General features: G+C 38.8%; 1 protein-coding gene across 2 annotated transcripts; it reads right to left on the bottom strand.

The window, feature by feature from the left end:
* Window positions 1-5958: 5958 nt before the first annotated feature.
* Window positions 5959-17987, bottom strand: LOC115776196 (TNF receptor-associated factor 2-like). Of its 2 annotated transcripts, none has more exons than XM_030723787.1 (10): window positions 17560-17984; window positions 15020-15098; window positions 14461-14559; window positions 13593-13754; window positions 12888-12962; window positions 12669-12743; window positions 9676-10158; window positions 7626-7803; window positions 7362-7510; window positions 5959-6871 (listed from the first exon to the last, which is right to left on the bottom strand). In XM_030723787.1, exons 1-10 carry the CDS (start codon window positions 17745-17747, stop codon window positions 6653-6655), a joined length of 1707 nt encoding a protein of 568 aa, XP_030579647.1. In that variant the 5' UTR covers window positions 17748-17984; the 3' UTR covers window positions 5959-6652. The 2 variants fall into 2 exon arrangements, 1 of the variants encoding a protein (XP_030579647.1); XR_004019425.1 differs by having other exon boundaries at window positions 6745-6871; window positions 7362-7497; window positions 17560-17987.
* Window positions 17988-19620: the final 1633 nt, after the last annotated feature.

Below are 19620 nucleotides of genomic sequence, written 5' to 3'. Positions count from 1 at the left end.
GGTCAGCAGTGTTTGGAGTCTACGTAATATATACAAGTCCACTTGCTTACAGCAACTGTGAAACACAAAAGCACTCCCAAATAAGTGCTAGTTTCCCACAGTAAATATGGAGGGGACTTGGTGTGCAGGTGATACTGACACTGTTACAGAGGTGTTGCAACCGTGGGAGGGGCAGAGGGGACTAAAGATTTTCCCAGCAGAATGCTGCGTTGTAACAAGATTATCAATGTATTTCACTACGGTCATTTATCACGTGGTTACAGGTGCAATTGATGATTGGAATGTGGCTACACACATTCTCATGAGTGTAATTGAAGCTTATAGTTAATTAACTTGTCGAGTGTGTGTGATTGTTTTACCCTGAGGCAGACTAGTGTACGGTCAATAAGAGTTGGTCTTGTATCATGAAGTCAGGTTGTTTTCCTCCCTCCCACAAGTTTTGGCCAGAATTGATTTACTTTCTCATTTAAATCTGATTTAAAAAAAAAAATCTGTATTTATTCAACATGAAAAAAACTCCTTTCACTCAAAGGCCACTATATATTTTTTTTTATTACTAAATGCAGTCTGGGTAGTGACATGAAGTGTATTTGTCCCAGTCTCTGAACGCTAGAGCAAGAGCAACTTGTTTTCTTTTCAGCCTTATTAATTTGGACCCAAATGGAGGAAGAGGATATGGTGGCAGTGGATAATAAAGAGTGAAATTACTGTAAGTGGAATATGATTCATAACAACACATTCTACTGACTGTACATGGTTTGATCCATATGCTTATTTCTAAAAGCAGAAGAAAGCAGAGCTCTTTACAACATGGAAGAGCAATTACTGTACAGCTGCCAGCCATTTTGCCTGAACCTTGTATTCAACTCTGATGACCTTTTGATGTATGTTTTGACTTCCGTCCAGTTGCGTTCTTCCTCCACTTTTTATCAAAGTCAGTTTCATGGAGATCCACTGGCACCTGCAGAGCTGCATCCCTTGAGTCCATCTTTGTCTGAATCCTGGCGTCAGTGTTAATTGGAGAACAGTGAACACTTGCACAGACAGCTGAGCAGACTGTCAGCTTCCTCCGTGATCAGGGTCGTGGCCACTGGTTTGCTTTCAGAAGCAGCAATACCTGTAGCTGATGACTTGCTGCCCAGCAGGAGAGCATCTAGTAAGTGATTTTCAGTATCTGAGGACATTTAGAGCCTTGGGGGGGGGGGGGGGGGGGGGGGGCTGTAGGTACAACAAGTCTGTCAATTTGAAAGAGATCGCTGTGGTTATGCAGAGTATGGAAAGTAAATGCTTTATCATCTGTCAACTTTCCTACTTTATGTACAGTTCCTGGAAGGAATTTCTCTGCAGCTGTCAACCGTGATGCTGAACCCTGTTTGAAAACAATTTATTGATTAAAACCAAACGTATGAGGAAATAAAATCTTGAACATACATCAGTGTGATGAGAAATACCTAAGATGGCAGAAACCATCTTTGCAGAAATATTTTTCTGAGGTGCACATTGACATTTCAGTTTGACCGCATCCCATCCACCAAAATGGAGGAAATAGTGTACATTAAATACTGAAGGGGTGATCGAGACGTTTTGGTTACATTTTTGGGGAACTGTCCAGTTGTCCATATTTATATACAGTCTATATTTATATGTGTATTTTTTTTTTTATGACTAGTGTCTCCACAAGCCACAAGTCCATTTTATAGTCATTAAATTAATATCTTTTAAAGGATATCTTTATAGATTTTCAAAAATCTTTTAAAAACCTCTGAATAATAAAAATTACAAAAGAGTTACTCTTAATTTTTTTTTATGTGATTTATTAATTATCAGCAGAAATATAAATGGTTTTCAGTCCATTACGTGACACTATGCTGTCCTATGAAAGGACACAACACTGGAATGTTGCTGCTTTGTATGTGCATGCTTTTGCATTGAGCGCCCTCATGTGGTAAAAGGTAACCTAAGCTCCAATGCGACGTGCACCAATGAACGTTAACAAAATGAGAGACATTGCAGTTCTTTGCATAGAGGGCATCATAAAACCTTTAATAAGTCAAAATTAAATACAAATATGGAACAAATTTCCTGTAGTACAAAGAGTTTACTAACACATGAGTTACTATCCACAGAATGTAGCAGAGAACATGTAAGACTGCAGTTTGATGTCATTGCTACAGATGAAAGCTCGTCATCTTAATCTCAACATGGGCTTCGGAGAGATCCACGGAGAGAGAAATAGATATGTAAATAATTTAAACCAACCTGGTTTAGTTTGTCAGTTCTGAAGTGTTATTTGAAGTACACACATCACATCGACATAGTGTTTATTCTGTTGCAATAACAGTGAGGCAGTGTGGCATTTCCTACAAGTCAGTATCGCTGATACAGCATAACATCAACCGGCTCAAATGTGACTTTTTCCCCCCCAGCTTGTGAAGGTTTCTTTTTTTTTTTTTCCTATTAAACAGTTCAGACTATAAGCTGGACCAAAATTAGACATATGTATGTATATCTGCATCAGACATTTAGGAGATGAAAAGGAAATGTGAAGCCCTTTTGTTAAGAAGAATTCTGAAGTCCTGGCTCACATCAAGTCGCAGATTTAGCGAGAGAGATTAAATATGAATGTCCGCGTAGTGCTTGCAAGGCTGCACCTATGAGCTCCAATCAGCACACACTGCAGGGTCACACAAATGTAGCAGCTAATTCATTTGAGGCTGCAGTTACACATGCAAAATGTAATCTACATAATGTGCAACAATACCAACATATTCTAAAGAGAATAACAGGAAATATTTCTGAAATAACCAGAAAGCAAAAAAAAAAAAAAAAGAAAAAATCTGTGAGCTGCTGAGGTCAGACTGCAGCTGCATCTTGTCACCATCAGCTAACATGTTTTTAAACTGTCTCAACATATAACTTCTTCATTAAATATGATCTATGTATTATTTAGATATGGTTAATTCTCACACGCACACACCTCAAACTTGAGCACACCCATCAAAATTATATCACACACTCATATGTTTAATACTATATCAAGAAATCATAAAAAAAAAAAAATGCTGGTCTACAATATGAACCAGTGCTTGATACATGTATGTTTTTTTTCTACTGAAACATCTCATGCACAGAGAGGTATCAGTGTCCTTTGACAGGTTTAAAAACATGCAGACGTGTTTCGGTGCAGACGCCAAAAGCTGCAGGTTAATAAATGTGCTGACCTCGTTTTCAGTGAAATTTAACATATAACATTCACTAGTTTATGTATGTAAAGAGAAACATTCTTAAGTCACTTAAATTGTAATCACATCTAGTAAAGGGGCATCATAAAAGAACAACAATAAAAAATATTGAATTTAAAAAAATACACTGCACAAATCAAAATCATCATATTGTGAGTTTAAACTCACAGAAAAGCACATTCTCATCTCAATGGGCTCATGAGACAAACAAAATAAACTATAGGTACAGGCACTTCTTCTGGAAAAAGTAGGTCAGTTCAATGCTGTGAGGAAAACCAAAAATAGGACAATATTACAATAACATAAATGTCCTTTTTTTAATACCTCAGCTCTGATTCGATCCCAGCCTCCACATGTCTGTGTCTGAGAACAAAGGTTACACCCATATGGAAATATAATGATGTTCTGATGTTTTCTGCATCTACCAACATTACAGCATCAAGATTAAATAATGTCAGCTAAATAATAGCAATCAACTGCTCAAAATAGGCTACGAGACAATGGCCCCCCCTTTGTGACAACAGACTCAAAGAAACACAAAATGGCTACAAGCAGCGTGTCCATGTACTCATGGAGCTGTCTCAGTGTGTGAATGTTGTTTAGTATGTCTGTGAATTTCGTCTCTTCGATTTTGTCTTTGTAGTCGTTTTTCATCCCACTGTGGTAATTTTCCATCACTGCAATTATTTTTCATCTTTCTGTACTTGTTTATTTTAATCATTCTTTGTATAGTTTTTGCATCTTTTTTTCAGTTTCAGTGTCCATTTAAATTGTTTTCAATTTCTTTTGGAGTCATTTTACATCTATTTGTGTTTGTTCTGTGTCTCGTAGTTGTTTTGTCAGTCTTTTGTAGTCGATTTCACTTTGTGGCTCTTTTCTTGTTTTGGATTCATTTTCCATCTCACTGAAACTGTTTTGAATCTGTTTATTCCGGATCCATTTGTCCGCATGTCTTTGGAATCCTTCACTCTGTCTCTGTTGTTTTCCCTTTGTAGTTATTTTCTCTCGTGGAAATAGCTTTACATCTTTCTCTTTGCAGCTGGTTTTAAATCTCTGCAGTCATTCTCTTTTCACTTGATTTGGTTCTTTATAGCTATTTTCCCAGCTGGTGCTTTTACATCACTTTGTAATTATTCTATTTGTCTGCGTCTGTTTGTAGCTCTTGCTTGATATTTGTTCTGCAGTGTAGTCATGTTTCTATGTAGTTTTGTTATTTTGTTTCTTTGATGTCACTTAATTTACTTTCAAGCAGGAAATGTTAAAGCTACTCTTCATAGGGAAGTCTTGTTACCCACAAGCTGGTAGGAGGCACATTTCCTTTCAATGTCACCTATGTTGGTGATTTGTCAAGCATCTCAGGAGTTCAACAAGGAACTTTTCTTAATCTGAGAATATTTCTGGACTAATTTCCCACTCTAAAGAGTGCAAATTGTCACATCGTTGTACTGCTTCAATATTAAAACCTCTGAGAGTGGAAGTGAGTAACATTAATTATTACATTACAATGGAATGTTCTGCTAGAAAAGCCTTGAGTTCTAATGGCTGTGGATGCTACTTTAACATGTACTACCCAACTGGATCAAGCATCAACTGGATTTGCTGGAATTGTTTTTTTTTAAAGCCAAAGATTACTATCAAAAGATACTTATTAGAACCTGTATGCAAATATATGCTTATTTTTATTAAAATATGTTATATTTCCATTTGGGCAAATCAGCTCAGCTACCATTGCTGTTACCACACTGGTGCAAGCGACTGTCTATCTCCCACAGATACAACACAAACTAACCCTGCAATTAAAAGAAATGGAACAGTGTGCACATGAATGACCACACAAACACACACACACACACACCAAAAAAAAAAAAAAAAATATGCACACAGAGAACATTCACAAGTGAAATACTGCATTCAGAATTCATGGAATTCAAGCAATGCTCACCACCACAAATGATTATCAATGAAAACAGGAGTCTGAGTTGAAGGCATAGAATGGGGAAAAATAAAATTAAAAAATCCAACTGCACCACAAACTGTGTGCACAGCTGTGCAATATTCTGTAGGCTACATGGGTGTCACACTGTTACTAGAACCCCAACTTTGTAAATCCAATATACCAAAAAAAAAAAAAAAATGTATCAGCTAAACAAATGTCAGGCAGTACACTGAACTAAGACCCTTGACCCGCTCGATCTATTGCTGTGTCTATAGGCCATTCAGTACACAAAGCTATGGTGTAACTGGTCGAAGGTTCAATATTTTCAGGTTTTTTTGGAAATGTATTGGTGCTTCAATTTCAAATGCTAAAAATACAAAAACCACCATTAAAATAAGCTAACAAAATTAGCATTTGCTTCACATGCACACTGTAGCTGTAGTAGGTTTCTTTTTTTTTTCCCTTTCTTTTCTTTTTTAAATAGCTGCTCTACCAGTATTTTTATATTAACAATGGGCCAAGAAACTACATATCATAAAAAATAGGCCAACTGCAGAGTTTTGATTCAGTCATACCCCCACTCTGATTCAACCTGTTCCCAGCAGCAGGCAGCTGTTTGCAGGGACAAAGCTCTGCTAAACCTAGTGTATGGAAACAGAGCTAGTGGTTAGCTCTTTTAGCTAGGTAGCTAAGAGCCACAAAGATTATCTCAAGTGCTGGAGATTTAAAAAAAAAAAAAAAAAAAAAAAAAAAGTAAAGAAGTTGCAATTTTGCCTGGACACTTAATAAAAAACATTATCAGCTGACCAAATCTCTTGTTGAAGACAAACTTTTCAGGGCTGCCATAATATCAGATTTTTATGGCATTCATGCTAAGGGGGGGCAAAAAATGTATTAATGCAGCTTTAATTTGATGGTCTTACAATTAGTATGTTAGCTATTCCCTATTATTTTTGTCATTAGGACACACAACACAGTTCTTTCAAAAAAAATAGGTCAAAATTCTGTGATAAACTGAGGATGATGAGCCCCATGTGTAGTACAAGAAGCCATAGCAATGACAGTAATATTGTTAAGAGTTATCTAGTCACAAGCATGATGTTGTACATAGGTCCTGGAATGTTTCTTTCTGTTCAAATGCTGTTAGAGGGACTTATGGAGGGAGGGGAAAGTAACACGTTATCAGCCAAATACCTGTATGCATGTTATTTTCACTTTGGTAGGTATTTGCGGTTTTGTCAAATATAAACTTAGTTCAATTGGTAAGATAAGAATGGCTACGCAAGTTTTTGGCCAGTGGCAAGAGCCCCAAAACAACTTGCTCTGGGTCTTGCATATTGCCACCAACAATGCATACCAAAACCAAAGAACATGTCTAAGACAAATGCCAATTTCTGGTGATACAAACCCCTGCTGATTGAAACAGGTTAGTAGCAACAAAAGGCAGGGTTGGATTTATGCCCTCAATGTTTACCTAAAGCCCAGTTAGGTCTACAATGGCTTTGATGAAAATGGTGTCATCACGTATATAGGAGTTTTTAGAGTCCAGCTTTGAGAGTGGACAGAAGAGTGGGCAACCACTGGCGATGTTCATATCGCTGACAGGCCTCTGGAAGGATGAGGATGAAATGTCGGGCCTGAAGGCATCAATTATGTGCTCCCTGTTGTTCTGGTCGAGCAGCATGAGGGTGACCTGTTAGGAAGCAAGAGTGTAATTGTTCTCAGGGGGGGAAAAAAAAAAAAAAAAAAAAAAACACTGAATGACTCTCGCCGACCTCCATTTGCATCATTTAGTGCAAATTAGTGTCTTCATGTAGAATTTTTATGTACCGGTAATTGCACTGCACAAAAAGTTCACTTTGCATTTGGTGCAAACAATCTATTAGAAGCACCTTTATTTCCTACAAATCTCCAGCTAAATGTTTAATTTAGACAGAAATCCTCCATCTTTCCTCTGAAGTCTTATTTCTTTTTATCCCCTTTTTGAACCAAGTAAGCACAGGAGTACATATTCTTCTACAGACATGAAGGTGTTGTCATTTAAATACTCTAATTAGCTTTACCTAGCCTATACTGCCTTCTGTAAGACAGACAATGATCACTTCTATTAGTGCACAGGCCAACATTTTGTCTTGGCAGACGTGGGAATGTGTGGTCACAAAAATGTAAATGACAAGACTCACCTTTTGATTAAAAGGCCACTTGAGGAGCGCATCACTGTGTCCTCTCATCACCACAAAGAACAAAGACAAGTGGGTGCCGCGGCCCGTCCCATCCCCATTCAGGTAGATCCGCAAGCACATCTTGTAGCCATATTTACTGGTATAAAAGGCTGGAAATTATTAACATCAATACATTAAATAATAACATTAATGATCAAGTATGACGTTACTTCCATCAGGAAGTGGAAATCCTTAATCTGGGAATTCATCATATAATGTGGTTACCAGGAGAGAACATAGCAGGGGCCCGGCCAGCCACAGCATCCTGCCTCTTCTTGGTGAAATCAGAGATCTTCCACACAAACACACCATCATACGTGGCTGCAGACATCTCCCTCATTTTCCCCTCCATCTCCACGATGGACAGGTCCCTCAGGCTCACCGTCCTCTCCAGCTGACGAACCTGCAGCAACCAGCACACAAATCTGACTTTTTAATTTATGGACTAATGCTTCATGAATGTGGTGTAATGTTCTTTAGCAAAAATGATCATTTTAATGTAGAGCTGTTATATCATGCAATAATACGCAAGACATCTGAAAGATATTTTGGCAGATATAAAAGGCAAAATGATGATGATGGTGATGACTTGGGCTTGCTTTGCAGCCGTAGTATAAAGTACCCTGCAGTCCTGTGGTTGGACCTTAAGAGAGCTGTGATAAACAAATGCCTGCAAACCTCAATGAACTAAAGCAACACTGCAAAGAAGAGTGGGCCAGAAGTCCTCCACAACAATGTGAGAGACCTGTAGAGTCACAAAAAGATTACTGCGGATTACGAAACTTGCAGCCTCCCCTGCTGGCTCATCCACTCCTGCCAGGGTGCTTTGGGATGCAGTTTCCCTATTCCCAGAGCCATTCTCAGGGGAGTTGGGATGCTGTGGGGGTTTCCTGATGCAGTGTTCTCTGGCTATCAATCGCTCACTCTGGTCCTTCCCCAAGAAGCCACTAACCTCTCCTTTGTGGTGAGCCTTTTTTTTTTTTTTTTTGCAAAGAAAAGCCTTGGCACGGGCAGAAGCCTTTTTCCTGTTTAACTCAGTTGCAATTTACCCATATGATGTCTTTTTGTGTAAATTCAAGAAAAGCTTTGATCAAGCAACGTCTGAAGGAAGTGCAGCTAAGAGGTTATTAAACTTGTGACAGGGGAGTAAGGGTGTGGACGAGTTCATTATTGAGTTTCGGCCGCTGAGACAGCGTGGCCGGAGAATGCAGCCACCCTGGAATGATCAGATGAAGAATCAGTTGGTTTCACACGATGAACCCCTGCCTCTGAGGCTCTAGTGTCGCTGGCTCTCAAAATTGATGATAGACTCAGGAAGAGGAACTGTGAGAAGAACTACAGAGTCCTCCATTGTGTTTTGGCCTAGACGGCCCATGGCTTTTTTTTCCTTAAGTACAAGCATTAAAACACTTTATATCCAGTTTTTATTCTCAGATGTTAAGTTCGAACCTGGATAAACTTTCATGGCTAAAAACATCCTGGTGTACTTTGCTCAAATATGTCAGACAGTGATTTGTAGGATGAGATTTTGCAAATGCAATAAGTATAAAAAATTATAATATTTTGCACCATATTTACAAATATCCTTAAGTATACAGTAAGTACAGAACAGGTACCTCACTAAACTGCACCAAACGCAAATCTCGTGTAGGCACCAGGTTGCATTGTTTGTGGGAATGCACAGAAATGTTCTGGATGGCAGTATGTTCAAGTGCTAGTACAGCAATAGGTCAGCAGACTTTGGCAAATCCACTACTACGTCTGCTTGGGAAAGTTCCTAACTCTCAAAGAAAAGGAGGATGTGATCCCATCTCTTTAAATGCTAGCAAGTAAAGTCATAATAGTGAAGTGAGTCCATTTCCATGTAGAAATCTCTGATCTATATGGGAAAACTTTGACACTATATCAATGGAAGGACTCATCTTTATCAGCATAAATGGAGAAGGCCACCGGAATGTCTGGGGATTAATTGTAGTCTTGGATTTAAACAGATGGCATGGACATTTTTGGACTAAAGTATTGCACTGGATTCATATATGACTTCTTATATTTCGCTATATAAAACAAACCTCTGTACAAGTGCAGGGTATCGTCTCATTGCATTACTGATGTCACACCCTCTCTCACCTTCTGTACCAGTTTAGCAGCATTTCTGTAGCATTGTTTGTTTTTTGTTTATTCATTTATCATTTAACATTTTAATGAACAGAATTATGGGGAAAAAAGTCAAAAGGATGTGTCTGGGGTGTTCACAGGTCATGTGTCATTTTGTCACCTTGTTATTGAGGATTTCAATCTTGTCCTGATCTAGTCGATGTTGCCGGTTATAAGCCTCCATGGTGGTGCAGGAGCGCTCCATCTCTCGGTTGAGGACGCAGACGATGTTTTCAAACGTGCTCACTTTGAGCTCCAGCTCCTGGCAGCGTCGGCTCAGCTCAACCACCTTGGTTTTTTCACTTTGTAGCTGCAGCTCCAAAGCGGCACCCATGGCACTAGGCAGTGGGGTGAAGGATGTAGCTAGGGTTGGGGCGCAAGCTCCCTGCACAGGAGCTGCGGCACCCCCACCCAGCTGGCTCATCTTGAGTTCCAGATCCCTGAGGGACTGGTGGAGCTCCTGCAGCTTCTGGCTGGCCACCTCCAGGCTCTGGGGCTGCAGGCTCTCCAGGCTCACCTTGATGCCCATGATGAAATGCAGAAGGAGGTTGAGGTGTTCGTACGAACACTGGCGCTCATGGTCGTGGATCTTTTCTTTCTCCACCTTGGAGTGAAAGAATGATACAAGCAGAAACACATTAAGAACTCAAACAATCCTTGATGATGCTGCATGATGATGTGCAGTATGTGAAACACTGCCACCACAGAGGAAAAAAATAATACAAGCACAAAGCAAATAATGGAGAAAGTAATGGATATCGATACACTATACAAAGTATTCATTGCTGGATTTGTTCACATTTTACTGTTTAACCACACTGAAACTGCACAGAAAAACATTAGCATATTATATTGAATGGAGATGAGCGACATGTAATATTGTGTGCATTTAATCATAGTTTGAATACAACTGTAACATGTAAACTGAGCCCATTTTTCCTAGAAGATATTATTTTTAAGAGGATGTGGATTTATTTGTGTTGATTGGTAGAGCAGATTGTTGTGCATTTTATTTATTTTTGTTTGGCTTCATTTTATTTGTGTGTTTTCCTAATAATGTTAAAAACTGGAGCTTATAGGCATTATTTACAGATGAACCACACATCACATATTTGTTTCACAATTCAAAATGTAAAGGTCTGGGTAAAAGTTGAATCAATTTATTAGTTAACAATCCCATATCTTTATCTTACTTTGAAAGTTCAGTTGCTGCTAACCAGCTATCCTTTGTCTTTCCTGTTTGTTGCTTCCCTACTGATAAGCAGTTTAGCTTGCTGTTGCAGCCCTGTTATTGAGCTGACCCCCCAGTGTGTCTGATTCTGTGGACAGGGGCCTGTAACTTTACCATCTTGGACAAAGAAGTTATGAATTCACCTGACCATTACTTGATCTCCTAACATGAGCACACAATCAGACATCACTCAGACTTTGTACCAGGGAGCTGGCAGGTTAAAGATCGTATGTTGTATCTGACTGCATTAGGACATTTCCAGTTGGTGACATCTAGGAAAGCTCAGGGCTGCAGCACATAAATGAAAACATAGGATGACGATCAAGTTGGAGAGACTCACCAGAGAGGCAGCTGAATACATTGTGCGGTTTTATATCTGTCATCAAGTACTTGTCAATTTAAATATTTCCAAAGGTGCAGCTTAAATACAGTATTAATTAATTTAAGAACGCATGCATGTGCCTATTATGTGTGCACAGTCTGAACAGAAACAATTTAATTCATGTCAAAATGGACCAGGCACCAATATGCTAGCTGCAGTTGGTTGAAAATGCTCCTGTAAATACTACTTCCTGGTACATAAACGTTAGCATAGCTTACTCATCCTGGCACCTCTATATTGGCAACAATACCATGAAAAACTATTTGCTCTTTCCTGTTTTTTTGGGGGGTTTTTTTGCATATTTTTCACACTTGAATGGTTCAGATCAAACAAATATTAATATCAGACAAAGATAACGCAAGTAAATATAAAATGCAGTTTTTAAATCATTATTTCTTTTATTAAGGCAAATAAATCTATCCAAACCGACCTGACCCTATGTGAAAAAGTACCTGCTGGCTGTGCCACCTTTAGCAGCAAGAACTGCAATTAAGCATTTCTAATAACTGGCAATGAGTCTTTCACATCACTGTGGAGGAATTTTGGCCCACTCTTCTCTGCAGAATTGTTTTAATTCAGCCACATTTGAGGGTTTTTAAGCATGAACGGCCTGTTTAAGGTCATACCAAAGCATCTCAAGAGGATTTAAGTCCAGACTTTTTACTTGCTGGTGTGTTTTGGATCATTGTCCTGCTGCATAAACCGAGTGCGCTTCAGCTTCCGGGCACGAACTGATGGCCGGACATTTTCCTTTAGGATTTTCTGCCAGTGGACAGAATTCATAGTTCAATCATTAATGGCAAGCAACAGAGCATCGGAAGACATCACGCTACCACCACCACGTACTGACTTATTTACATTTTCACTCACTAATTACAGTAAGTCAGTACATGTCTATCAGTGCTGCCATCTTCCAACATCTTTGCTTTTTACTTTGTATCTGTCACAAAGAAGTTTATCAATGCACTTTTCAACATTGTTTTTGTTGTGGAAATGAGCCTCTGGCAAACATGAGGATCAGCAACTACTGATATAAAGGGGTAAACGCTGCAATCACATTTATGTTGTGTATAAACCATCTGTCCTTTCCAGAAAGTCTAACAAACCCATGTTAGGTGAATACTTTGTATAGGAACTGTACTAATACACACAGGCTCCCTACTCAACAACACAGGATTTGTTTACACGTGGGTAGCAACCAACTCTGTAACTGTTGAATAATATAATACCTTGGCTTTACATTATTTGCAAACCACTACATATATCTTTTGTATATATATTCTACACAGTCCAGCCTTTCTCAGATTATGCTTATTTTAGTAAGGAAATAAGGGATCTATACTATGTTGTTTTAGTTCAAACAGTCCAAAAACTGTTTTATCTTTTCTGTCCACTAAATGTGAGATTTTGCTTGTTTTTGCCAAGGTATTAAATGATCCAATAGTTATGACATTAACAGGCAATACACATACAGCAAATTATGACAAAGATGTCTACTTACAGACGTATCGCAGCCAACAACATGAAATCTGCATGGAGCTTTAAATTTACTGCAGAACTTAATATGGTCCACATACTGCAAAACAAAAAAAAAAAAGAAAAAAAAAAATGAAAGAAGCTAATGAGCTATAGAATACGGTGTAATATTTGATCCCTAGCTAAATGGTAAATGAGATTAATATAGCAGAATTATGAAAAATGAATCAAATCTCTGCAATACCTTTTCTCTGGGGATCTTTTTCTTTGCACAACCTTCACAAATCATTGGGTACTTTGGACAGATCTCATCATGAGCCTGAAAGAATAAGTGCCATTAGATCAGAATAAAAGACAACACTTCTCCTCAAGTCTTTGCCTTAACTACCTCACTTCACTCCAGTTTGAACTATATGTTATCAGTGCGGTCGTAGGTGTCCAGACAATTATCACTGCAATACTATGATACTGAAGAAAGCTTGTAAAACCTGATGATTTACAGCCAACGTTCTGGGCTTACTAACAGCAGATTTCTACATTTTCTGAATGGATTAGGGACATTTACATGCAAAATAAAGGTAAATATATCTTTATGAAGCCTTATTTAAAAATAGAATGTAAAACATTTGTGCATCATATCTGTGTTCCTATATGACTGAGCTATAACTCAGAGGAAAAACAAGTGTTCATGGGTAAGTGGTAACCATGAGTCAGCATTTCCCATCAACAATTAGACACGCTGGACATTCTTATATCTCACTGATGACTACCAGCTGAGAGAGGATGGTCATCACATTAGGCTGAATGCAGTAGGAAAGCTAATAAGCAAACCTTGAGATTAGAATATTTTATTATAGGCATTTAATCACATATTGTGAATCATAACAAATGTCAACTAAATCAGCATGATGTATGTTGCTGCTCTTATGGTAAGAGAGAGAAGCCTGACCTTGATGTTCTTTAACAGGAAGGGTTCTTTGCAGTATTTGCAGTTGAGCGTTCTCTCTGGACACTCTCTCTCGTTGTGGCGTTCCTGCTCGTTGGCTCTCATCAGCTCTTTACAGGAAGGACACAGGATGATCATGAAGTCACAGTTGCCCTCGTGGCTGGCCTGCAGGTGACCAAAACATTTTTACATATTTTCCAATTACTGTGTGACAAATTGCAGGCACAGCTGATATAACTTGATGATGTAGACATATGTACAATATTAGGTTGTATCTGACACGTGGAATGAATGGCCAGCTTAAACCCTTTTGAAATGAGTACACTGATGAGGTAATGAAATGAAATAAAATATCTCACATATAAAACAGCAGGTAAGATCAGTTTAGAAAAACATACTTTCATGTTTCAGCAGGTATAGCCAGAAGTTGCATAACACAGAAGAAAAAAAAAACTGAACCAAGTTCAACACCAGGCAAAATTTCAGTCAACCTTAACACAGACTTAATGAGTATTCACACTACAGTGGAAAAGCAATCAAGATCAAGATCTGCTCTACTGTCCCCTAGGGAAATCTATCTTGTTGCCAGTTACTAGCACATAGAACCCATTTCAGACACACAAAAACCACTTGATTTTTTTTTGCACAAACTCTTGCACAGCTGTAGTCAGGTATACATATGTATATTGTTTTGCGTGTTCTTAATATATATAATGCTTTTGCTGTATTTATACATTTTATTTTTTGCCCAGTGTTCAACTGTTGTCTTCCAGAAACAAAGTGTAAGATATTAATATGGATAATGATACAGGGCTAGATGCTGGGGAGCTTTACAAGCTGATTTGTTCTAAACAGATATGAAAATGTTCACCTCAAACTCTTTAACAGTTCCGGTCCATGTGCATCCTTCATTGGGACAGACAGCTGCCAAGGCCTCTACTTCTCTGCGGGCTGCATTGTCAGGGAAAGCCTGGGTAGAAAAAGAAAAAAAAAAAAAAAATGGAGGTTGTGGTCTGAAGGGTCGTGTTACAGGTGCTCTGCATCAGTTTACAACAAATCAGGGTGCACCAAGCTCACTTTTCTCTCCTGGCTCCAGTTTCTTCAGCACATATGGTCAGAGGGAAAAAAATGGCTATAGCTGTTCCATCTATTGCTGCCACTGCCAAGAATTATAAAGCAGTCACAAAATTTCTGTTGTCTTGGATCTAAACTGTGAGGCATTAGATCTGAACACAAAGAATGACCATGACGTCACAGTGCTGACTTTAAAGCTTATTTTGAGGGTTTTTACATCCAGAAATGTTCAGGTTCTCATCATTTCCAACTCAAAAATATAAAATCAGGTCAAACTAATGGAAAAACTGCTCATAATGCTACAAAGTAGAAGTGTAAGGACCTCTCTCTGATCAAAGGGTTAAAAATGTACTTACACCACCTTGCTTAAGGATGGAGGTGGGTTCCTCAAACAGGTCTTCTTTGATGCATGCACTGCATTTCTGTGGTCCACAACTTACAGGGAGAAAAAGTATATGAAAACAGGCATTGTACCATGTTTTGTTTCATGGATCGTGTAATCCAGCTCACTTTTGTCCTGGTTACAATCACAATATTGTGAAATATTTCATTAGCAATAAGCTCATTATTTAATCCACGATCACAAAAGTGTCTCACAAGTGAGAGGAAAAGGTTGGCTGTTGCTGTTAGCTTGCAAAGCAGGTTTGACCAAAATCTCTGATTCTCTACAGCAACATACTTTCTGCACTTTAGCCTTGTGTCTTTACTCCACTGGGCCTTGTAACTGAGAAAAAAACCCAAGAAAATGGCCAGCAGGTGGCACCAAACATATACATATACATATACATATTATATACAGTACCAGTCAAAAGTTTGGACACACTGGTACTGTAAACATACTACTTAGTACAAAGTCTAAACATAGTTATGTAAAAATGTAGTTTGTCATTCGCTCAACTCTGTTTATTGAGTTCTATTTTTCTTGTTTGACTGTTTTTTACTTTATTTCATTTTTTCTTTGTAATCCAGTCTGAATCCAGGCCTCTGCTGGGATCAGGGTAATCCTGATTTTGCATCAAAGTAATCCATGTCTTATTCAAAAATGTTCTGAACACCACAAACTGGAGGTTTGATCTGGATTAAAAAAACAAACAAACAAACACAAAAACAAACTGGATCGGATTACCTGATCTTATCCAATCACATAATCCTGTTTTCCCTTTGAACAAACAGATTTCAGGATCGTATCCTATCAGACTGGATTAATCCTGTCAGATTACTTTTGAACAACTGGGCCCTGGAATAGTTCTCCAGGCTTCTTTGAATGTTGGCTGACATTGCTCCATTCTCTATAAAGATGATCCCACACTGCTTCAATAATGTTGAGGTCCAGGCTCTGGGGAGGACAATCCATGATAGTGTTCTCCTTTGTGTTTTTCTATCCAGATATGCATTTATTGCACTGACAGTGCGTTTGGGATCATTGCCACGTTGAAAAATGAAGCCATTGCTGATCAGACATTTTCCAGATGGTATTACATGGTGGATCAAAATCTGATGGTGCTTTTCTTCCTCTGTACATATTGACAATGATCTGAACCAGAAATTTCAAATTTGAATTTGTCACCCCATAAGAGCTGTTGCCACTGATTTTTAGCCCAGTTCTCATGTAATTTGGCAAATATTTTAAGGACTCTCTGCACACCATGCCGAGATTTGCCAAGTTTTTGGCTAATATTTCTTTGGGAATCACCTTTGTGGTGCAAAAACACAAACTTTCAAAATTTGTTGGGGTTTTTTTTGTAGATTAAGTTAAAGAAATGTCAACAAATGACATGCTTCTGTTCTATAATAGAGAGGAGAGGAGCTGAAATAGCTTGTTTTAGACAGAGGATGAACTGAGGGGCTGCACCAAGACTCAGTAATAAGACTGAATGGTGCAAAGCTGCTCTAGTAGATTAATATGAATATGAAGTTTGAAATGAGCAGAACAGGTCCCTTCTTAATCTTAGAATACTAAAGGTTTTCTCTTTAATCTAACACTTTAAACTGAAAAATGATCTGAGCCCTCTCGCATAAATATAACATCTTGAATTTCTTTTCTCAAAACACTTCACTGTATTCAATTGAGACCACACACAATCACAGATATGCTTGCTGATGACTAGCACAACTAAAACCCTTTAGTTGTACTCATTTTTTCACATACGAAAAATAAACATAAGCCTTCGTTTATTTATTTGGTATTATGGTAGATTTAGGGTTTCGGTCAGAAAACTGTGATCTTTACCCAAGTTACAAGTATAGCACTGATAATATTATATGTTCATGGTTGAATACAACATTCAAACATTCTGTGTCAACTAATCTAGCTGTTTCTGTATCACAAGAAAAGTAATTTTTTTTTACTCGCTATTATTTTAACACAGAAAGCAACAATAGTAAGAAATACAAATGTATATATAAACCTGTAGCCTGACACGTTATTCACCATAAAGGTCACCCGAAGCTTCCCTGAAAAATGCAATGTTTAATATTGGCTCGCTTAACTAGATAACAGACGCACTGAGAGCCTAACAGGTGTGAGACCTTCTAGTGTATTCGGCACACACACCGACCTGACAGGTTCAACTTCTCGAAATGCACACCGCTAGCTCCGGTGTCCTGCCAGCCTCAGCAGAGGTTAGCGGGACTAGACTATGAGGACACCTGGCCAGTCTATCCCACGCAAACAAGTTGAAATATTATTTAGATAAGGGGGCTATTAATTTATCACCTATAGGTTCAATTTAGCTCTATTTCTTTGCAGTTCAACCCGTTTTGTCTGGCATACAGCGTTACACGTGTTAATAAACGTTACATCGAGAGATATTTGAAGGAAGGCTGGTGACAGGCTCTGAATGCTTATTTGGGCTATACACATCTAGCTAGCTCACTAGCATCCGGGACTACTCACCTCACAATTTTGTTGAAACAGAACGAACAAAAGCGGTGACCGCATTGGGCTTGCAGGGGCCTTCTCAGGATTTTCTGACACGAGTTGCACAAATGCTTATCTTCCAGATTGTTGGCCAAAATTTTCTTTGGGAAGCCCGGTTTGTTACCTTCCAGGGAAGATGGTGGAGACGGCTCCTGTGCAGCCATTATTCCCCTTGAACAATATCGGGGTACTCAGCGGGGTGTGTTCAAGATAGCAAACACAGCTGAATATGATTGTAGAAACACCCGCAAGCAACGGATCATTGCGCTTTGACAACTTATTAAAACGTGTGTACCTGCTTTTATTATGAACAAATGACGACATCTAACTCCTCATCTGCACTGACAAATACGTCCAGGCGTTTTCATGTGATAAAAGTGACAGCTGAGCATGCTGGGCTTTGCTGTACGTTGCTACGTCTACCGCTAGGTGCCGCAAGCCGGAGAGAAGAGCGTCTGTGCGGGTATCATCAGGAAGCAGGCTGGGATGGATGGTTGGACCGCCAGAGCCGCGGCACGGTAACGGAAGTATTATCGTTGGATTTTCAAAATATAAGCAAAAATAATAATCGGCATTTGGCTACATTGGGATATGACAAAAAAGAAGAGGAGCTGAACTTGTTCTGCTGCTTAGTTTAGCTTTGGGGATTAAAAAAAACAAAACAAAAACTGCAAGTTGGCTTTCTATTGACAAAGATCACCTTACCTTGCTAATTAAGGCAGCCAATGTGCTAGATAAGTAACTTTAATAAATACTGTCTTGGGTGGTTACTGTGAGCTAATTCATCCAAACTCACAGGGCCGTGTTTGCTGGTAAATCAGTAAGCTGGCCATTTACAAGCTACTTAATTAGCTCACTTTCCAAAGTGACCAACACCAAACTCATGCATCCCCTAATTAAATTACATGTACAGTCAGCTGACAATTCAGTTTTATTTATATAGTACCAAATCACAACAAACAGCCACCTCAAGGCACTTTACATTGCAAGGTAAAGACTCTACAATAATTACAGAGAAAACCCACTAGTCAAAATGTTCCCCTATGAGCAAGCACTTAGCAACAGTAGGAAGGAAAAAGGGGAGCTTTTCAAAAATTTGAAAAGCTCCCCAATGTTGCTCTATTGCACCAAGCTTGTATCTAAATAACTGAGTGGATTATTATCAGTATACACAGTGCAGGAACCCCCTAACATATACTCCCTGAATTTTTCAGACAGAAGCCTGGGCTTCTCTGCTTAGGCTTCTGCCCCCGCGACCCAGCCCCGGATAAGCGGAAGAGGATGGATAGATGGATGGATGGATGGATGGATGGATGGATGGATGGATGGATGGATTTTTCAGACACTACCCACTTAAGAGCAAGGAACTCCAGTTTCATTGAGATATAATTTCGCATGTTCTTTACAGAGGATGTAAGTCCTATACTGGCATAGGCAAAAGGCCAGAGAAAGCACTGCACCCAAACCTGGATAGCTTGCATCTATTTCTAAAACAAAAGACTTTTGAAAATCTGCATATGCCAGTACTGGAACAGAAAACAGTGCTTTCTTTAAGGGCTGAATTTCCCTTCACACTCTGTTGTCCAGGCCATGGCCAGTTTTACATTGAGCCCCCTCTGAACTTCCCTCTCCAGATTCTGCTGAGTACAAGAGGAAAAACACAATCACATCCCTTGGATACAATAAACCAGATGGATAACAACAGTCTCCAAACATGCATTCTGTAAGCCGCTGAAAAGTACCAGGTGCATTACACAACCCAAATGGTATTTTATTAAATGCAAAACACTGTTTTTGCCCTGTCTTTTTCAGCAACCTCAACTTGATTATGATCACTGGTTAAATCCAAGGTAGAAAACCACTTGGCTCCCACAAGGCCATCTAATGACTCTTCAATTCTTGGGAGAGGAAAAGCATTTTTTTTTCTAGTTTTAGCATTCAACAATGCTTTTTGAATGCTTTATGAAATTAATATTTACAGAAAAAACTGTTTAAATTGGAACGAACCTGTAACTTTTATCCTGCCAAACCTGGTAA

The sequence above is a fragment of the Archocentrus centrarchus genome, unplaced genomic scaffold (assembly GCF_007364275.1).
Source record: "Archocentrus centrarchus isolate MPI-CPG fArcCen1 unplaced genomic scaffold, fArcCen1 scaffold_27_ctg1, whole genome shotgun sequence".
NCBI lineage: Eukaryota > Metazoa > Chordata > Actinopteri > Cichliformes > Cichlidae > Archocentrus > Archocentrus centrarchus.
Note: the sequence above shows the minus strand (reverse complement) of the source record. Positions and strands in the feature narration are given on the sequence as shown.